General features: G+C 37.3%; 1 protein-coding gene across 4 annotated transcripts in view; it reads left to right on the plus strand.

Annotated features, from left to right (window-relative positions):
* The window catches only part of tenm2a (teneurin transmembrane protein 2a), a 369,158-nt gene that overhangs the window by 312,025 nt on the left and 39,579 nt on the right, over window positions 1–17,554 (plus strand). For 3 of the 4 annotated variants that reach the window (XM_065271749.2, XM_065271751.2, XM_065271752.2), the window contains 4 exons: window positions 9,928–10,050; window positions 15,721–15,926; window positions 16,172–16,367; window positions 17,283–17,384. In XM_065271749.2, the coding sequence (XP_065127821.2) occupies window positions 9,928–10,050; window positions 15,721–15,926; window positions 16,172–16,367; window positions 17,283–17,384 (627 nt within the window). The remainder of the gene's footprint in view (window positions 1–9,927; window positions 10,051–15,720; window positions 15,927–16,171; window positions 16,368–17,282; window positions 17,385–17,554) is intronic. The other variant, XM_065271750.2, reaches the window with a different exon arrangement.

A 17,554-nucleotide genomic window follows, 5' to 3' on the forward strand; every position in this document is an offset into this window, starting at 1 on the left:
CTATTATGCACTAGGTGGCGTTCTTACCCAACTTATAAAACACTATAGCTTATGGATCCAAAAGTTTTGATCATCGTTTTGAATCTGATATATATAATAAATGTCCATTACAAAAAAAAATTGTTCAACATTTAGTATTTTTGAAACTACCCTTGTTTTAGAGGTGATAAAAGAAAATAAATGAAGATAGTATAAAACATTTTGTTTTAATGACAGAGGGTCTGTTCTCTTAATTTGATATATTGTATGTTTATATGTTTAACATTTTCCCTGCCAGCATTTTTTTTTTTTTAGTTGCCAGCCAGCGCCAGCATTTTTATGATTTTTTATGAATGAATGATGTAGTTTAATACCTTCCAGAAAATGTTTTTCTTTAAATATATAAACATAAAAAAATTTAAAGAAAGAACAGACCCTCTGCTTTCAAACAACAACAAAAAAGTTTCATCCTACCTTAATTTGTTTTCTTTTTATCGCCTCTTAAATATGGGTAGGCTTCTTCAAAAATGCTGAATCTTGAGCAAAAGCTGGTGGATAATAGCGGAAATATGGATTGCCGGAAAATCTCGTCATTGGCCGGGAAGCGTTTTCTCTTAATTGACAAGTTAGCTCAGATTTTCTGGAATGCATTAAACTTTTTGTAAAATCATAAAAGCGCTGGCTGTCAACTTTTTAAAAAATGCTGGCAGGGACAGAGTTTAACTTTTTGCAAATGACAAGTGTCTTTCAGAAGCGACTATCAATGAGAGTGACGAAGTGGAATTTGCGTCATCCGTCTTTCATCATTAACTAAGAGGACAGTTACTTATTTTTTATTTATAGGTGTTAGGGGTATAAATAAAAAATAATATCATACCGTTTACGATAATACCGGTATAATTTTTTACATGATGAAAAATGTCATATGATATCAATGATAAAGCGACGCAATGACTTATGGTTTATTTACGTTCCCTAACGGGCACCGCAACAACAGCTGAGCAACGCGAGTACAACCAAGTTGTAAAGGTACACGAGGAGGAGATACTAGCAGCAGCGGGTTGAAGTAAACTAATGACTCAACCGAGCATCGCTGTTAAAATTACTTTAGTCACTGTTAAACTGAAGTGTTAAGGAGTTGCGTTATATAGGGAAAACACTACCAACTCGTACCACTGTGATGACAGGAACTTATTTTACTGACTCAAATTTTCACATTCTGGTTGTAACTGACGCACATTTATTTAATATTTAATTAGACAGATCCATCTTTTCTATTCTTTTTTCATTAAATTATGCGATCTGATGAGTTTAAAGTTCTTTTTACCGTTTGTTTCTTCAGCGAATGCTGCGAGGCACGGGCGCATTGTCCACTCCTGGGTCTTAAAGTACACCCTATTTCTCACAACAGATAGATGCCTTGCTGATTTCTTCTGTGTTTATAATAAAATCTGATTTATTCACTTGATTTTTATCTGAACTACAGTACATGAGCATTTATCTCACGAACCCAAATGTGCCATGATTAATGTTAATGTTATTTAGTTGATGTTTATGCAAACAAAAGTGCACTTACATAAAAAATCATTTTAAAATCAAAAATTTAAATTGTTAGCTAATGACTTAAGTTACTGGGATCTGTGAAGATTACTGAAAATCTGTGGTAGTGTCATAGTAATGTAAAATTTTCATACAATTTCATCTCTAGTTTGTACTTTGTTTACATTTGACTCATGCTGTTTGATCTTGTCACTACTTTTGCACTTTAATGCTGCATCTGCCACCTTATGACAAGGGATTTACACTTTGAATTAGGTAGTCTGTCATCAATGACAGCTCATTGGATGGAAATTGCTCCTTCTTTTTCATAATTTTTTATACCATCATAAATATCACTACCGCAATTTTTTTTAAATATCATGATATAATTTTGAGGCTGTATTGCCCACCCCTAATAGGTGTTATATAGTTACTAGGACAACCAGAATTAGGAACACAATCTAACGACCTCATTTAAAGAGACGGGCATCACACAGTGACAAATTCGCTGCTGGTGTGCACACAGCTTTGCTAGCTACCGAAATCAGGATTTACCAAACACTGAAAACCAACCCCAACATGGACCTTAATCAAAAACTTTACAATAAATAAAAATCATTTACATTGCACGTAACTCATTCTTTGATCTTTGAGAATGATCCTTGATCTTCCCAATAGGAGGTACATTTCATAGACAGTTGTGTATGTAAAAGACATTAAAGGCAATGCAACTAATTATAGTTGTAGTTTTTTAGACGCTTAATGTTGTGGACACTTATGTTTACGTAATGGCTGTTGGAAAAAGTTAGAAAGGAAAAATTTTAAAATAGAGGAATATAGACACAAAGGATGATTGTTTATGAAATATATTTGCATGCCTACAGTGAAATGTAAGCCCAGACATCTGTTGGGAAAGAAGTGTGTGTTTTCTTTATGATTAGCAGATAAGACATCTCTTTCTTCATGTTGACTTCATATTTAGCAATAGTGCTTTTGTTATGATTGTTTTACATGAAAGGCTGTGCACACATAACTCTGATGTATCTGAGAGTCCATCATTCACATGCCTGCACTCCTTGTTTGTTTATTAAAAAAACATTTGGGCTAATTTAATTATTCTTTCAGTCAATAAGAGGTTTACTATTTTGTTTAAATCTATTCAGCTAAATGGATTTTGAAGTAGATTCAATTAGCAGAACATGCGACAATGTCACAGAGGCAGGGAATAAAATGGAACAGGCAATTTTTTTAAAATGTCAACTAATCTCAGATCACCCAGTATCACTGGGATTTCTTATTGTATACACCTGCTATGAATACGAGATTGCAGGTAATGCAAACATATATATAAAGGTATATCTGATGTGGTTGTGTTATTTATAGCTATATCTTGGAATGAGGTTGGACCTGGGTGTCTGCTCACATATGACTTAACTTTCCGCTCTGCCCACAAACAGCTAAGCCGACACCAGTATAGTACACAGGCATATGGGTCTGCTGTAGCAGAGAGAAACCTGCCACCTGCTTATAACTGTGTGTATGTGTGTGGTCACAGAGGTCTAATCGGTGATGACAGGTGCAGCTGAATCATAGAGGGTCGTTCTGCCAACCCTACTTCAATATGCACATACTGCCTCTCATTTTCTCTCTCTCTCTTTTACCGTCTCTTGCTCATGCACACAAATAAACAGACAAATATTGCCAGGAGCTTCCTTCAGGACTCGCTCACGTACCTTTACCTTGAGGACAACCTTAAACCTCAATTTCAAGGGATCGTCTTCACATGTCCTTTTCAACTCGCTTACAGATGCACACGCCTAGCTTCACTGCCTTACTGTCTTTTCATTGCTCCCCAGTGCATTTTCTCTGTTCCTAACTTTCGCAAGGCCTGTCTGTCGCTTTCTTCTCGCTGTCCAAGGTAACCTTGTAGCCCGACTGTTGGCATGTCAGCCCAAACAGCATTTTCAATTCTGCAACATTCCAACCACAACATCTGTCACTGTATGACATGGTACACACAAACTATCACGCGCGCGCACACACACACACGTACAGTACAAAGAAATACATCTGTTTATCTTATACATAATCACGGTTGGGGAAAGTTACTTTTAAAAGTAATGCATTACAATATTAAGTTACTCCCAAAAAAAGTAACTAATTGCACGGAAGTAATGCTTACGTTACTTTTTAGTTACTTTTGCATTACTTTTTCTTGACTGAGGCTTGATGTTTTTCAGGCCTTGCAGGTGTTTTCTATGACTGAAAAGTTCTGCATTCAGAAATTGCATATTTCAACACAAAAATGTCGAGCTCTGGCCTGCCATCTTAGTTTCTGACTCAAACTGTTTCCACACAGGTGTGTACGCATAGTGCATAATGTGACTATGTTAAGTTTAATTCAGTACATAAATTTTTTTCTCGAATTAATTAAACTAAAAAAATAACTTGCATTACTTTTTGGAAAAAGTAACTCAAATATGAATGTGTACATTTAAAACTTAGTGTGTTACTTTACTCGTTACTTTAGAAAAGTAATATTAATGCGTTACCCCCAACACTGTACATAATCCATGGGGTTCTTCATGGACCACAAGAACGGTTTCACCATTAGTATGTGCACTTTTACAGCAGCTTACTACACTAATACTGATTAAGATACTAAAAAAATGTTTAAAGGTAATTTTTCTATCTGTAATTTTTGTAATTTTACTAGCATCACCAAATGGAACTTGAATAGTCCATGAGCAATTCCCCATCATCTGCTATTGGGCTGAAAAACAGATATCCCCACAATATCCCCATCCCAAACTTAAATTTGTTTAGTGTAAATTTCGAGCTAGCCGGATGTATTCAAGCAAGTGTTTTAAAAATGCCACAGTGTTTCCACTTACTGGCAATTTGAAGCTACGATTGGCATATTTATAGCTGTCTCTGCATAGCAAGCACAGTTGTAAGAAAGTATTATATCGATATAAAATATTACACACTTAAGCGTAAATGTTTTTACAAGTAGGAGACATTTCCCATCAGTTTGTACAGGTAAATTATACATCAACACGTACCAATTATGCACTGGTTTATACATTTTTAATCATACAGATTTCCTCTTAAACCCGAGCCCTTCAGTGAATATTCGTCAAGCACCTATGTCCAGGAATTGCCTATTCTGCACACATGCAGACATATGCATAGAAGTGCAGATAGTTTGATGTGGTGCACAGTTTCTGTTTGTGCGTGAAGGCAGAAAAGATCACTGCCTGTGCTAAAACAACCGTTCATTTTGGGTGCCAACCCAAGTGACTGTCAAGCAAGCCATTGTTTGTGTGTGTGTGTGTGTGTGTGTGTGTGTGTGTGTGTGTGTGTGTGTGTGTGTGTGTGTGTGTGTGTACCTGGTAATTATCACGTTGTGGGGACCAAATGTCCCCACAAAGATAGGAATACCAGTGTTTTTGTGACCTTGTGGGGACATTTTGATGTCCCCATGAGGAAACAAGCTTATAAATCAAACAAAATGATGTTTCTTGAAAATGTGAAGTAGCAGAAAGTTTTATGTGATGGTTGGGGTTAGGGAATGGGGTAGGTAAGGGGAATAGAATATACAGTTTGTGTGGTATAAAATGCATTACGTCTATGGAATGTCCCCACAAAACATGGAAACCAGAGTGTGTGTGTGTGTGTGTGTGTGTGTGTGTGTGTGTTTTGTTTTTTTTAACATCTGACATTAGTTGCTATTGGGTTGTAACTCAACATTGCCACCTACTGGTGAAGAATACCAGTGAATGTCAATGATTGGGTCGCAGCCAAAATGGGTCACATTTCTGTGGATAACAGGTAAAAATGTAATGTTACATCCAAATAATATAATGCTGCTAAGGGTGAATAGTAAGAATAGCAAAATAGAGCTTATCAACTTTTAGAAGGATGAAGAAAAGTACTCCCTTTTGTTTTTCATATCAAATTTAGCTTAAATTGTGCATTATTGTTTAATACATTAATTTTTCCACATAGAAATAAAACCTATTATTATTTTATTTATTCATTCATTTAATTTTAGTGAGTTTTACATTAGGTAAAGCCAAATGAGAATCACTGCTTTGTACTTGCACTGCACGCACACATACAGTAAAAAAAGAAAGAGAGGAAAGAGTGTCTTATCTGCAACTAATCTGTCTGGGTCTCATCTCTTCGCATTTGTACCTATTGTAATTCGCTAATTCATTTGCTAATCATTTCATCGATTGCAAAATAACCATACAGTCACTACCAAAAACAGAGAGACGGATGAAGAGAGATGCTGTGAAGGGTGGGAGGCTAAGCATGATGAAAGCAGCAGACATACGTTAGAGAGAGGGGTGAAGGAGCAGATTGAAAAACACAGAGACAATGAGAGAAAACTCTCCCAGTGTTTCCTCCAGACCATCTGAAACAAATAAAATAGCTGACAGAGACGGCAGAGACTCTCAGGGTGTCAGCACTTTCCTTTAACTGAGAGAGAGAGAGACCGAGAGAAGGGAAGAGAGGGAGAGACCGTGTCTGGGCAAAGGCGAAGGGGAGATGGAATTTGACAGAAGAGAAAATTGATTTTCTGGGATGAGAGTTAGGTGTGATAGGCGAGCAGAGGAAAGTTGAGGGGCGGAGTCACTTACACACACTGACTCCTGTGCATCTCTATGTGCTGGATCATAACCAAATAATGCAGAGACAATAAGACAGGTAAAGTGAGCTAGTAGTCAGAGAGGTGATTAGAGAGTGTGAGACAGACCACTTATCAAAAAAATTATATCATGCAACAGGCATGAGAAGCAAAGGAACATTTTATGAGAAGCAAAGGAACATTTTATAGGAAGAAATTGAATTAAATATAATAAAAAAACAACACGGATAGAGAGAGATAGAGAAAGAGAGAGGGGCAAAGAAAGATGGTTAGGGAACAGGTGAGACAGGTTGAAAAAGTGGGAGTGTGAGAGGCAGCCTTATCTTGTCATTATCTTAAACGTATTGCATATAAGCACAACCCCTCTAACTTAATTCACTTTACTGCCTCCTCCCATGGCACTGAATGCTGGAGCAGTGATCGCTGCGGTCTCATTTGCCTCAGATGACTCACAGTCTCCCACAATATCGTCTGTCTTCACTGCCACCACGAAGAACAGACGACACAGACACACAGGAGCGAGAGATAAGAGAGCAAGATCCAGCAATCAGCCAGAGACTCCATCCCTGCCGCTTTTTCTTAGGCACCTCTGGAGTTAGGCAGACTAAGCGCTCTCCTTTCTTCTCCTGCCGATAAAAGTTTCCTGGCAGAGGTAGAAAGGACAGGAAGGTCGGGAAGAGATTCAGCTGACAAACTGTGCACCGGGTCTCGCAGCGAGCGAACCAAAATAAGCTCCCCAGGCTGGGGAAGCAACAACAGCTCCACAAAACAAAGTGGAAAGAAATATGCTAGCTTTCGGCTGTCACTCCGACCGCTGCTGGATCATGCCAGCTTCACATGAAAGCGGTGAATGTAGTCAGGATTTTGGATGGTTTTCGGGCTGGGTGTTTGTTAACTTTTTTACTGCTGAGGTGCAAGGAAATCCTAGGTCTGGCTGGCCGTTGTTTTTTTTTTAGTTTCTTAAAAAAGGTTTCAGGACCCAAATGTGGAGTGTATTAATATTATAGAGGTATATTATGTATTAAATTACACAGGTAAATTTGTGCTAAAATAGGCCAAATGTTTTATTAGATGCACAGTTTAAGATAACAGTTACCTTTGTTATCTTCACACATACTGTAAAAATTATTTTAGCTTAATAAATTAAGTTAAATAATTTCAACTTGTTTTTATAATAGTGTATATGTCAACTAATCGCAAGTCAAAACTTGAAATAGTAGTTTGAATTGACTTGAAAAAGCAAGTTGTTTTTACCTCATGCTGCATTTTTTTAAATGTTGTGTTGCACTGTAAAAAGTGAAAGTTGGATAAACTTAAAAAATTACTTCAATTGGTAACACATACATTTTTTTGTTTTTGTTTTATCAACTTAAATTTCTTACTTTAAAGGGACACTCCATTAAAAAAAAAAAAAATTCAGCTATTACGTAGTGCCCAAAAATAGTCCCATGCTATTGAAAGATACTAAAGGGGACTATTTTCGGCTTTAAAGTCCCTTTAAGTGACAAATGTAAGTTGAAAAAAAAATACTGCAACTGGTGACACCTGAAAAAAAACATAATATTTTTTAAGTGTTACCAATATGATAATTTTTTTAAGTTAACACAGCATACGTTAAAGGGATAGTTCGGCCAAAAATTATATTAAATCCATGATTTACTCACCCCCAAGCTGGCCGAGATGCATATGTCCATCGTTTTTCAGACAAACACATTTTCAGTTATTTTAGAAAATGTTTTAGATCTTTCAGTTAATTAAATGTGAATTTACGGGGTCCACGACCTTCAAGTCCAAAAAATGTGCATCCATCCTTCACAAAAGAAATCCAAACGGCTCCAGGATGATAAACAAAGGTCTTCTGAGGGTAATCCGCGCGGTGTTGTTGTAGAAATATCCATATTTAAAACTTTATTAACGAAAATAACTACCTTCCGGTAGTGCCGCCATCTTAGACTCCTCTGTATTCAGGAGAGAATATCAGCGTAGTGTACGCACTTTTCTTAGTGACGTATGACAAATTCGGAGGGCAGGGGCACAGAGCAGCAGCAGAGAAACCTCCGTAAAGCTGCTGTGTAAAGCTCTGATCTTGAATGCGGACGCGACTAAGATGGTGGCATTACCGGATAAGAGTTATTTTCGTTTATAATGTTTTAAATGTGGATATTTCTACAACGAAACTGCACAGATTACCCTCAGAAGGCCTATGTTTATCTTTGTGGAGCCATTTGGATTTATTTTGTGAAGGATGGATGCACATTTTTTGGACTTGAAGGTCGTGGACCCCATAACTTCACATTTGATTAACTGAAAGATCTAAAACATTTTCTAAAATAACTGAAAATGTCATAATCTGAAAAATAATTGACATATGCATCTCGGACGGCTTCGGGGTGAGTAAATCATGGGTTTAATATAATTTTTGGCCGAACTATCCCTTTAAGTTAAGTTCAACCCTAACTGTAAAAAGTAAAAGTTGGATTGTTTCAACCCAAAACCAATTATTAGGTCAAATTCAACCATTTTCTGGGTTTATTTAACCCAACGGTTGGCTTGTTCCTTTTTAAACATAACCCATCATTTTAAGGGGCCAGTCACACCAATAGCGTTTATGGCAGTTGCAGGCGCCTTTTTTGAATGATATTCTATGGGCAGGGCGCGTTTGCGCACTGTTTATGCGCGCCGAGCGCCTTGCAGTTTTTTGCCGCCTGCCGCGCACGCGTTTTTGAAGGAGCGCTGAGAGCGGAGAAGCGCCCGACGTCATTCGTGTCTTTCCATTGTCCAATCGAATGAGGGGAGAGGCGGGCCTTATGTTGTGGTGAGGGAAGTGTACAGTTGCTTTGAAGAACCGGACTCCACTCGCTCACTCTCTCCTGCGTGTTTGTGCACCTCTCATCCTCAAACAAGGTCAGATCGAGCATCCTCTTTTTAAAGTTTCTGCTAATATGACAGTCAACAGCAAAAGAGCGCTCACGCTTCAATATTTGATTGACAAGACAGCTGACTCGGTGGTTGCTTAGCAATATGAAAAGCCGCGTCGCACTGCTCTTTTTTTAAAAAAGGCAGTGCGTCGCGCCTTGCGTTTGCAAGCGTTTAAAGCGCTTTTGGTGTGACTGAAGCCTAAGGGTGCAAGATTTTAAGCAGTTTTAGCTTCTTTTTAAGTTCTTTAAGCTGTTTTTATATATGGTTAGTTTTATTTTAGTTTTCTGCAGCCTTCAGGACCGACTTGCCCTCCATTTTTGAGTTGCAACCTATGTATTCATCATCCCTTTTAAATGTGTAACATACTATAAGACATTGCAGGCATTTATACATTGTATACAGCCTATATAGAAAGGAATATAAATGCTATCATCAAAAAGCCTTCTAAATCGTCACATTCTATTGACTGAGGATCAGATACATGATGTGCCTTATGAGTGACAGATGGTCTGTCAGTCAGTCAACATCAATCAGTCATGCAATCAATAAAAATGACTGCCTGCATTTTTAGAAACAAAATAAACCACTTCATCTCACAGCCTCTCCCTGTCTGTTTCTGGGTTTAACCGATCAATATAATTTTTGTTTTAGTATTTTAATTTAAATCATTTGCACCCTCCTCATGTTTGTACTGTAGTTTCTTACCGTAGAGCAAAGCTCCGTTTGCGACCCAAAGCTTTTTTCCCTATCCTGTCTTCCTATCTCTTCCCATACTGGTATGTCTGCACTGTTTACACTAGTTTTTTCTTTCTCTTTCTCTCTTTTTCTCTCAGCCATGAATCTTTTGGGGTTAAACTGGCAGCTGAAACCAGTGGTTGGTCCCTTGCTCAACAACGGCTTGGGAGCAGGGCTGCCCAGCAACAGTGACGTAGCAACAGCGCCCTCTGGAGGCAGAGGTGAGCAGCACCGCCTCACAGCACGCTGCAGTTTCACACCGTCTTTTAGTTGAGGTTGCAAGGATCGGAGCATAACACGCAAAAAAGTTGTGCTGAAATCTCAGCTGTGCTGTGTATCAATTTGGTTCGAGCTTGTACTCATTTTGATTTGTGTTTAGTAATTTGCTTCTCTGTCGCGCACCGAGGTCCCTTCACTGCAGCGCGTTTATGTGCACACACACTCTCCGACTGCTTTTACCATCGGCAAGGGATGTAATTCTCTGGGCTTCATTCTGAGGCTCTCTGACAGGTCATAAGAAACCAAGTAACCATGCGATTAGAGAGGCAAGGTAAAGTTAGGAAGGTGATTATATAGTACATATGTGAAACCGTATGCATTATCTAACAATAAACTTGGTTGCCATATGACTTTATTACAGTGTGCATGTTTAAAGTCCCCATGACATTAAAAGGAAAGTTTTGGCCTTTTAGTATGAATATGTTGGATTTAAGAATATCAGGAAGTTGGTGTGCTTTAAAAAATTGAAATAATTCACATTTACAAGATATAAGCATCATTAAATATTACAGTCTCTCACTTTCGCCAATAAATAATTTTGCGGTTTTATGACATTATTCTGCATTTCAGCTCCTGCTCATTCCAGGCTGTGAGATAAATATTACTGTCCATTTTTGGGGATTTTTAAACATCATCAATGAATCAAACAAAGTTGTACATTTTAAGGCACTTGAGCAGGTCTTTAATTCACACAATTTTTTAATCTTCATGAATACAAATCTAATAGTAAAAAAATCTATTCTCCTAACAGATATTGCTTAAAAATTTACAGCATTTGTCAAACAATGCCACAGTAATTGTCACTAATTAAAGGTGATCCATTCTTTCATGTGCAGTTTAAAAGGCCTTTTACAGTAATTTACTGCTAATGCATGACACAATGGGTCCTAAGTTGTTCTTACGTTTTTGCATACATTTAAAATAAAATTAAGTATGAAAGTTTTTGTTGAATCATGATTTGTAAGTTAAAACGTCTGTACGCAAATTTAACTAACAAATTTTTGCATACGCATGCAACGCATCCATTGTTTCTCTTTTTAGTCAGTCTCTTTAGATGTTGGACTTTTTCCATAACAAATTAAAGCAGGAAATTCTGAGTAGAATTTAAATGGGTCGCACGGATCTTATCCTCACTGTTGTGATAGGAGTGGCTCGCACATATCAGATTACTGATTGTGCTGTGCTGACAACTGCTCCTATATGCACATTTCAGATGAATTTGGGGATCTAAGCTCTTGTCATATGAAAGCACAGAATGCATGATGAAAATAATTAGTTAATATTTCTACACAAGCTTCCTTTAATCATGATAGAAATACTGTGGGGTTGTACTTGCAAATTCCCCTGCAATCTATGCCTTTGGAGGAATGTGCGCATTGAGTCTTTAATCTCTATCACAGAGATGTAGATTTCACAAAAATCAGGAGTAAAAGGAGCACTTGCTTTATCTGGTTGGTGTTGATGAATGAGTACTTGAGCTGGGAAACATGGTTTACTGCATATTTTGGCAACAATATGTGTTACATCTGCACTGTAAAAAATGATGTGTAAATTTTTACACATTGTGTGTGTCATGGCATTTAAGGCGTTATTTTATGTTAAAATAAATGAAAGGGACAACACAAGTTGTGTTAAAAACAGTGATGGGAGTAACGCGTTACAAAGTAATTCCATTACTGTAATTCCGTTACTGTAATTCCACTTCTTTCAGCGGTAATGAGCATGTAGCAAAGTATTTTTTTAATCAAGTAACGCAGTTACAATTACTGAAATTTTAAGGAGTTTGTTACTCGCATAACTATATTTTGTGATAAATGGACACTTGCAGACAAGACAATTCTGATCTAATGTCGTATGACTATGGTGGGCGACACAATGAATAATATCCCAGAAGGTGTGTTAATTTAGGGACAACAAACAAATGTAAATTTCAGTAATTGTAACTGCGTTACTTGATATAAAAAGAACTTCGTTACACGCGCATTACCGCTAAAAGTAGTGGAATTACAGTAACGGAATTACTTTGTAACGCATTACTCCCATCACTGTTTTTAACACAACTTGTGTTGTACCTTTCATTTATTTTAAGGTTAAATAACGCCTTAAATGGCATGACACACACAATGTGTAATAACACATCATTTTTTACAGTATGGGTATTCCGACACTTCAGCTTATACTTTTATACTGTTTTTAATACACATTTTCTGTATTTTCTGGTTGTATTCTAATAAAGAGACTGATAAATAATTAAATATCATCACTATACAATTGCAAAAACAACAAATCTAATGGTAGCATGGTGGCCTAAGACTTTTGCACAGTACTGTATATATATTTTATATATTATTTATATATCATGTTTCATATGTAAGCATTGGTTTTTACTCCAGGTTTTCATTTATCTACACATAAATTGAGGAAGGCATCACCAAATGTTTTTGGACTGTGATGATATGATGATATGATTTTATAGCCATAGATGATATGATTCTGTAATAAATAAACAAATACAGCTTTACATCAGGCGGGCACCTATATCCATACACCATGCACATTGAATCTAGTTTCCCCATCTCAGTGTTATATACTGTAGGCATGTTTAATTCTGCAATTGCATATACTGTAGATTATGTGGAGTGATGGTGTGCGTTTGTGGGTGTTTGAATGGTTGTGCGTTTTGAAAATGCTCTTCAACTCAAGTGCTCCAAACTCGAACCTTCTGCATGGCTGTGTCAATTTCACCCTTACCTCGCAACAATTTTCTCATACTGTATTTACATATAATTAATTTAGAGATAAAGTGAGGTTTTATTCATTGTATGCCAACACATAAGTAAAAAGTTGTGCCTAGTTGTTTTCTTATTCCATCTGTCATATTGTGTTGAGTTGCTGTCATCTAGACGACTTCTTATCTAGGCTTTGGTCTGATCTATGAAATGATTTGGCATGCTGCTGCCAGCCGCTCGTATTAGCTTATGATTGTCCTCTCTGTGCTCGGACGGATTTTGTTTTGGTACTTAAGGCCATGGTTAGACACTCAAATTCAAGTGCCCTCTATCTCCCCATTGTGTTTCCACATGTTGTGTTGTGAAATAAAACCAGTCTGATCACTCGTTCCCCTAGGAAATCCTCATCCGCTTGCTATTTTCCTTTCCGCGCTTCCTTTCCTTCTTGGTCTGGCTGTTTTGTATTAATGAGAGAAGCTATTTCATCTCCTGTTGCTGCTGCTCCGTCCTGATCGTGTTTTCATTGTTCTTTATAGCCTCACCATTTCTCATAGGTTTTTACTGTCGCGGCTGCAGTCTCCAGTGTAGATCTGACCTGATTATATAGAGCTGTGTTTCTATATGTGTCTGTGTGTGTGTGAATATCACAAGCTTAAGGACAGAAGGGAATCTGTTGCTCGCAACCTCCATTTACACACCGGCCATTGCCGCTAGCTAGGAGTAAAAGACAAGAAAGAAAGACAACGAGAGAGAGAGAGAGAGAGAGAGAGAGAGAGAGAGAGAGAGAACAAGCATGGATTTTCCATTAAATGAAAAGTGGATAACAGCTTGTGTGATTATGTTGGTAAACAGGATGGTGGTGTTGACATACGTATGAAAGCCTTAGGGTGGAGAATACACCAAATCTCACAATAGAGAAAATAATTTCTTCAGTCTGAGAGACCATAAACAGATGAGACAAAGAGAGGGGGAGATACAGAAAAGGGAAAAATGGGGAAAATGTCAAATTAACACTTTTCCTTCACAGAAATAAAGTTACCTCAGATTTCAGTGGTCTTTGGTACTTTATGTACGGTAGACCTCAGTAGATGCTAGTATTATAATAGTTATTTATCTTGCTGTTAAAGGTAAATAAAACATTGGAAACATCTTTCAAATTAACTCTGGTAGACATGAAACACGGGTTGTGAAATGATATACAGCTTATTGAAGGGACTGTAGATCTATCCCCCACAGCTTGATGTCATTTGAGGCAAATTAAATATTGCGTCTACTCAAAGAAGCATGCTTTTCTTTTTAGATAGCATATTGGTTCCTGGGGTTTTGAAAGATAAGTATATAAATATTTTTCTGAAGAACTACAAAATATAAAAGGTGTTTTTGGCCTTAGGTTGTATAACCATTTTCTTTTAGTGTCAGTATTTACTTTATTTATTATTTCTAACCTTATTGATCCTTATTACATGTTTTTGACATATTGTGCATGATTCATTAGGAAATGTTTTTTTTTTCAATGAATTTTTTGTATTCCTTCATAACAACATAATAGCTTGCTCCTCTTATGAAATTGCTTTCCTTTTTGACTGATATGAATAGTCCCTGTTAGTTCTTTTAACCCTTCCTCTTTCAAGGATGTGTTATACAACAATATTAGAAAATGCACTGATCATTTTCTGCCACAACATTATCCCTTCAGTTTACACATTTCTATTAACACTATAACACTACAGTAAGAACTGTAAATATGGGTAATTATAGGCAAAAACCTGTAAATAAAAACAATTTTTAACAAAAAAATCAATTAATTGTGCTTTGTTTCCAATAGAAAATGAATACGTAAGTTAAAGGGGTAGTTCCCCCAAAAAATATTTTTTCATCATTTACTTATCCTCATGTTATTACAAACCTTTATACATTTTTTTGTTCTGCCGAACACAAATGAAGATAATTTGAAAAACTTTTGTAACCAAACAGATCTGGGGCACCATTGACTTCAAGTATATGATTGTATTCTTACTTATGAGAGTTAATGGTGCAGATTACACTTTTATATATATAATAAAGAATGTCAACGCTGCAACGCTATGGTTATTATGTATTTGTCATTATACCAAGCCATGTGAAATAAAGGCTTTTTAACTTTTTCTATATAATTCGAGTGCCTTTGAGATTCTTTACATATTGAGTTGAATTATCCCTTGCATCCAAAGAGCACCGAGATCACCAATTCACACCCCTTGCATCACTTCATTTGCAATCTTTGCTTTGATTCATTTGTAAGCAAACAAAGAAATATATACAGGTTGGTATGAGGATGTATAAGTAAATGATGACAGAATTTTTATTTGGGTGAACTATCCTTTAAAGTGTATTTTACTCAGACTATATGATTGTAGGTCTTTCTGAATTACGGAAAACTCCAGAAACAAAGTTGGTATTTTAGAGGTTTTAAAACTTTTAAACATGTTCCAGTCAGGCTTTGCTTTGTCCATCGACTTTTTGAACACACCACCATTAACTTTTCATCTTTATATAGTATTCCTCAGTTCTTTACGGGACATCTGGCTGTGCACAGTGAGGTATTCAATTAAAAAATCCCTATTATCTCTCGTACCCTCTGGTCCTCTCCTGTTTGCTTCTTCACACTGGATGTATAGGGTTATGGTTATGGGAAAAAGGCTTTAGGAAACCGAATTTGAGTTTCGTCCTCCATCAGATAGCAGGCTAAGATAAGTGCCATCCTGGTAGAAATCAAATTTGTGCTGCCTTCTTATGTTTTCTGTTTTCAAAGCATCCACATCTAAATTCATAAACACGAGCCAGTTGCAGCACAGCAGAGGTGAGAGATTGATTTTAGTTTCATACTTTTCTCTTATGTTTCAGGACCCTGGGCAGCTCGTAACAGCAGCATAGATACGGGTAGCCTAGAGGTGGGCAGACGTGTGACCCAGGAAGTTTCCCCAGGGGTGTTTTGGAGGTCCCTGCTTCACCTCAACCAGCCTCAGTTCCTCAAGTTCAACATCTCCTTGGGCAAGGATGCACTGTTCGGGGTATACATCCGCAAAGGACTGCCTCCGTCTCATGCACAGGTGCGCGCGCATAGCAGAGATAGATAGATCCCACTCTCTGAAGTCCTTTTAGGAAAACCTTCTTTCATCAAAACGGCGGATCAATCAGTCATTGCAAATACATTTTAGAAGTCAGCAGGTGTTCGATAAAATCATTTTTTAGAGCTAGGCTTCAAAGTATCTGACTGTTTGATATACATGAACACTGTTAAACTGCTTGAAATGACTAAAAATGTCCTCCCTTTTCTCTGTATCTCTTTCTGCAGTATGATTATATGGAGCGTCTGGATGGAAAGGAGAAATGGAGTGTAGTGGAGTCTCCCCGCGAAAGACGCAGTATTCAGACTGTAGTACTGAATGAGGCTATATTCGTGCAGTATCTGGACCCCGGCACATGGCATCTGGCTTTTTACAATGACGGCAAGGAGAAGGAATCTGTCTCATTTAGCACAGCTGTGTTGGGTCAGTTTCCCTCCGGTTATTCCCCACTTTATTTTCTCGTTTTTTATTTGCTTTCGGCACACACTCATTGTAGTATAACTGTGAGTCTTTTATGCTGAATGCTGAGTTACAATAAATGCATTTAGGAAAAGGACTTGGGAGACGTTTGCTGTCTGCGATGCTCCGGGTGCATATTTAGGCTAAATGCCTCACGTAGAGCTATTTTGAAAATACAAGACTGCAAATTTACATTTAAGATAAATGTTTTGTTTATACACAGGTGGTCGTAATTTATTTAAACAAATTGCATACAATTTTCATAAACACATGGCTATTTTTGCATGTTAATTTACCTTTGAATGTTTTGAATATGAATAATTTACACAGAAATTAAGTCTGCTCATGTATTATGCATGCAGCCAAATACTGTAAGGCCAGTTTGTTTAAAAAAAAAATTATAATAATTTCGACCTGTATAGAAATAAGTGTTAACGCATTATTATCAGTCAGCAGGATAGAGATAATTAAATAATGCATATCTATTCAATGAGTATTATATATTATCTTGAAATGAGTTGAGCACCTTGTGACTTTGTTCTATGAATATTCAAATGCATGACTTCTAGAAATAAGTAGTGACTCACCAATTAACCTTGTGCTAATCTACTGTGATATGGCCTAGTTTTACTGCCGTGATAATACTCATGGCTAATGAAATGGCGTGTGACGCTGTTTGAATTGGTTGTATCAATAATGACCAGAGCCTGCAGGCTTCCCACAGAGAGACGGCGAGACAGAACATGAGGAAGAGGGAGAAAGGCAACAGCGGAGGAGAAGATAAAATGAGAGTTTGGTTCTCTGACTGTTGCTGTGGTGGTTATAGCTGTCATCAGCCTCAAAGTGGCCTTTTTTAGAAATCTTTCATTCCTTTCACAGACTCTGTGCAGGAGTGTCCGCGAAACTGTCATGGTAACGGAGAGTGTGTGTCAGGACTGTGTCACTGCTTCCCTGGTTTCCATGGAATGGACTGCTCGAAAGGTACGAGACACTCCAATTACACCCCCCTCTCTCTGTCGTACAGCAAGAGAGAGAGACGGAGTTAGAGCTGAAAACAACAGCTTAAATTTAGCCTAAACTGGTTTGCTGGTCTGAGCTTGTCTTGACTGTTTGGACACTTTATTATCTTGCTTACCTAAAGAACTAGACCA

This window comes from Paramisgurnus dabryanus, chromosome 16, assembly GCF_030506205.2.
Source record: "Paramisgurnus dabryanus chromosome 16, PD_genome_1.1, whole genome shotgun sequence".
NCBI classification, from domain to species: domain Eukaryota; kingdom Metazoa; phylum Chordata; class Actinopteri; order Cypriniformes; family Cobitidae; genus Paramisgurnus; species Paramisgurnus dabryanus.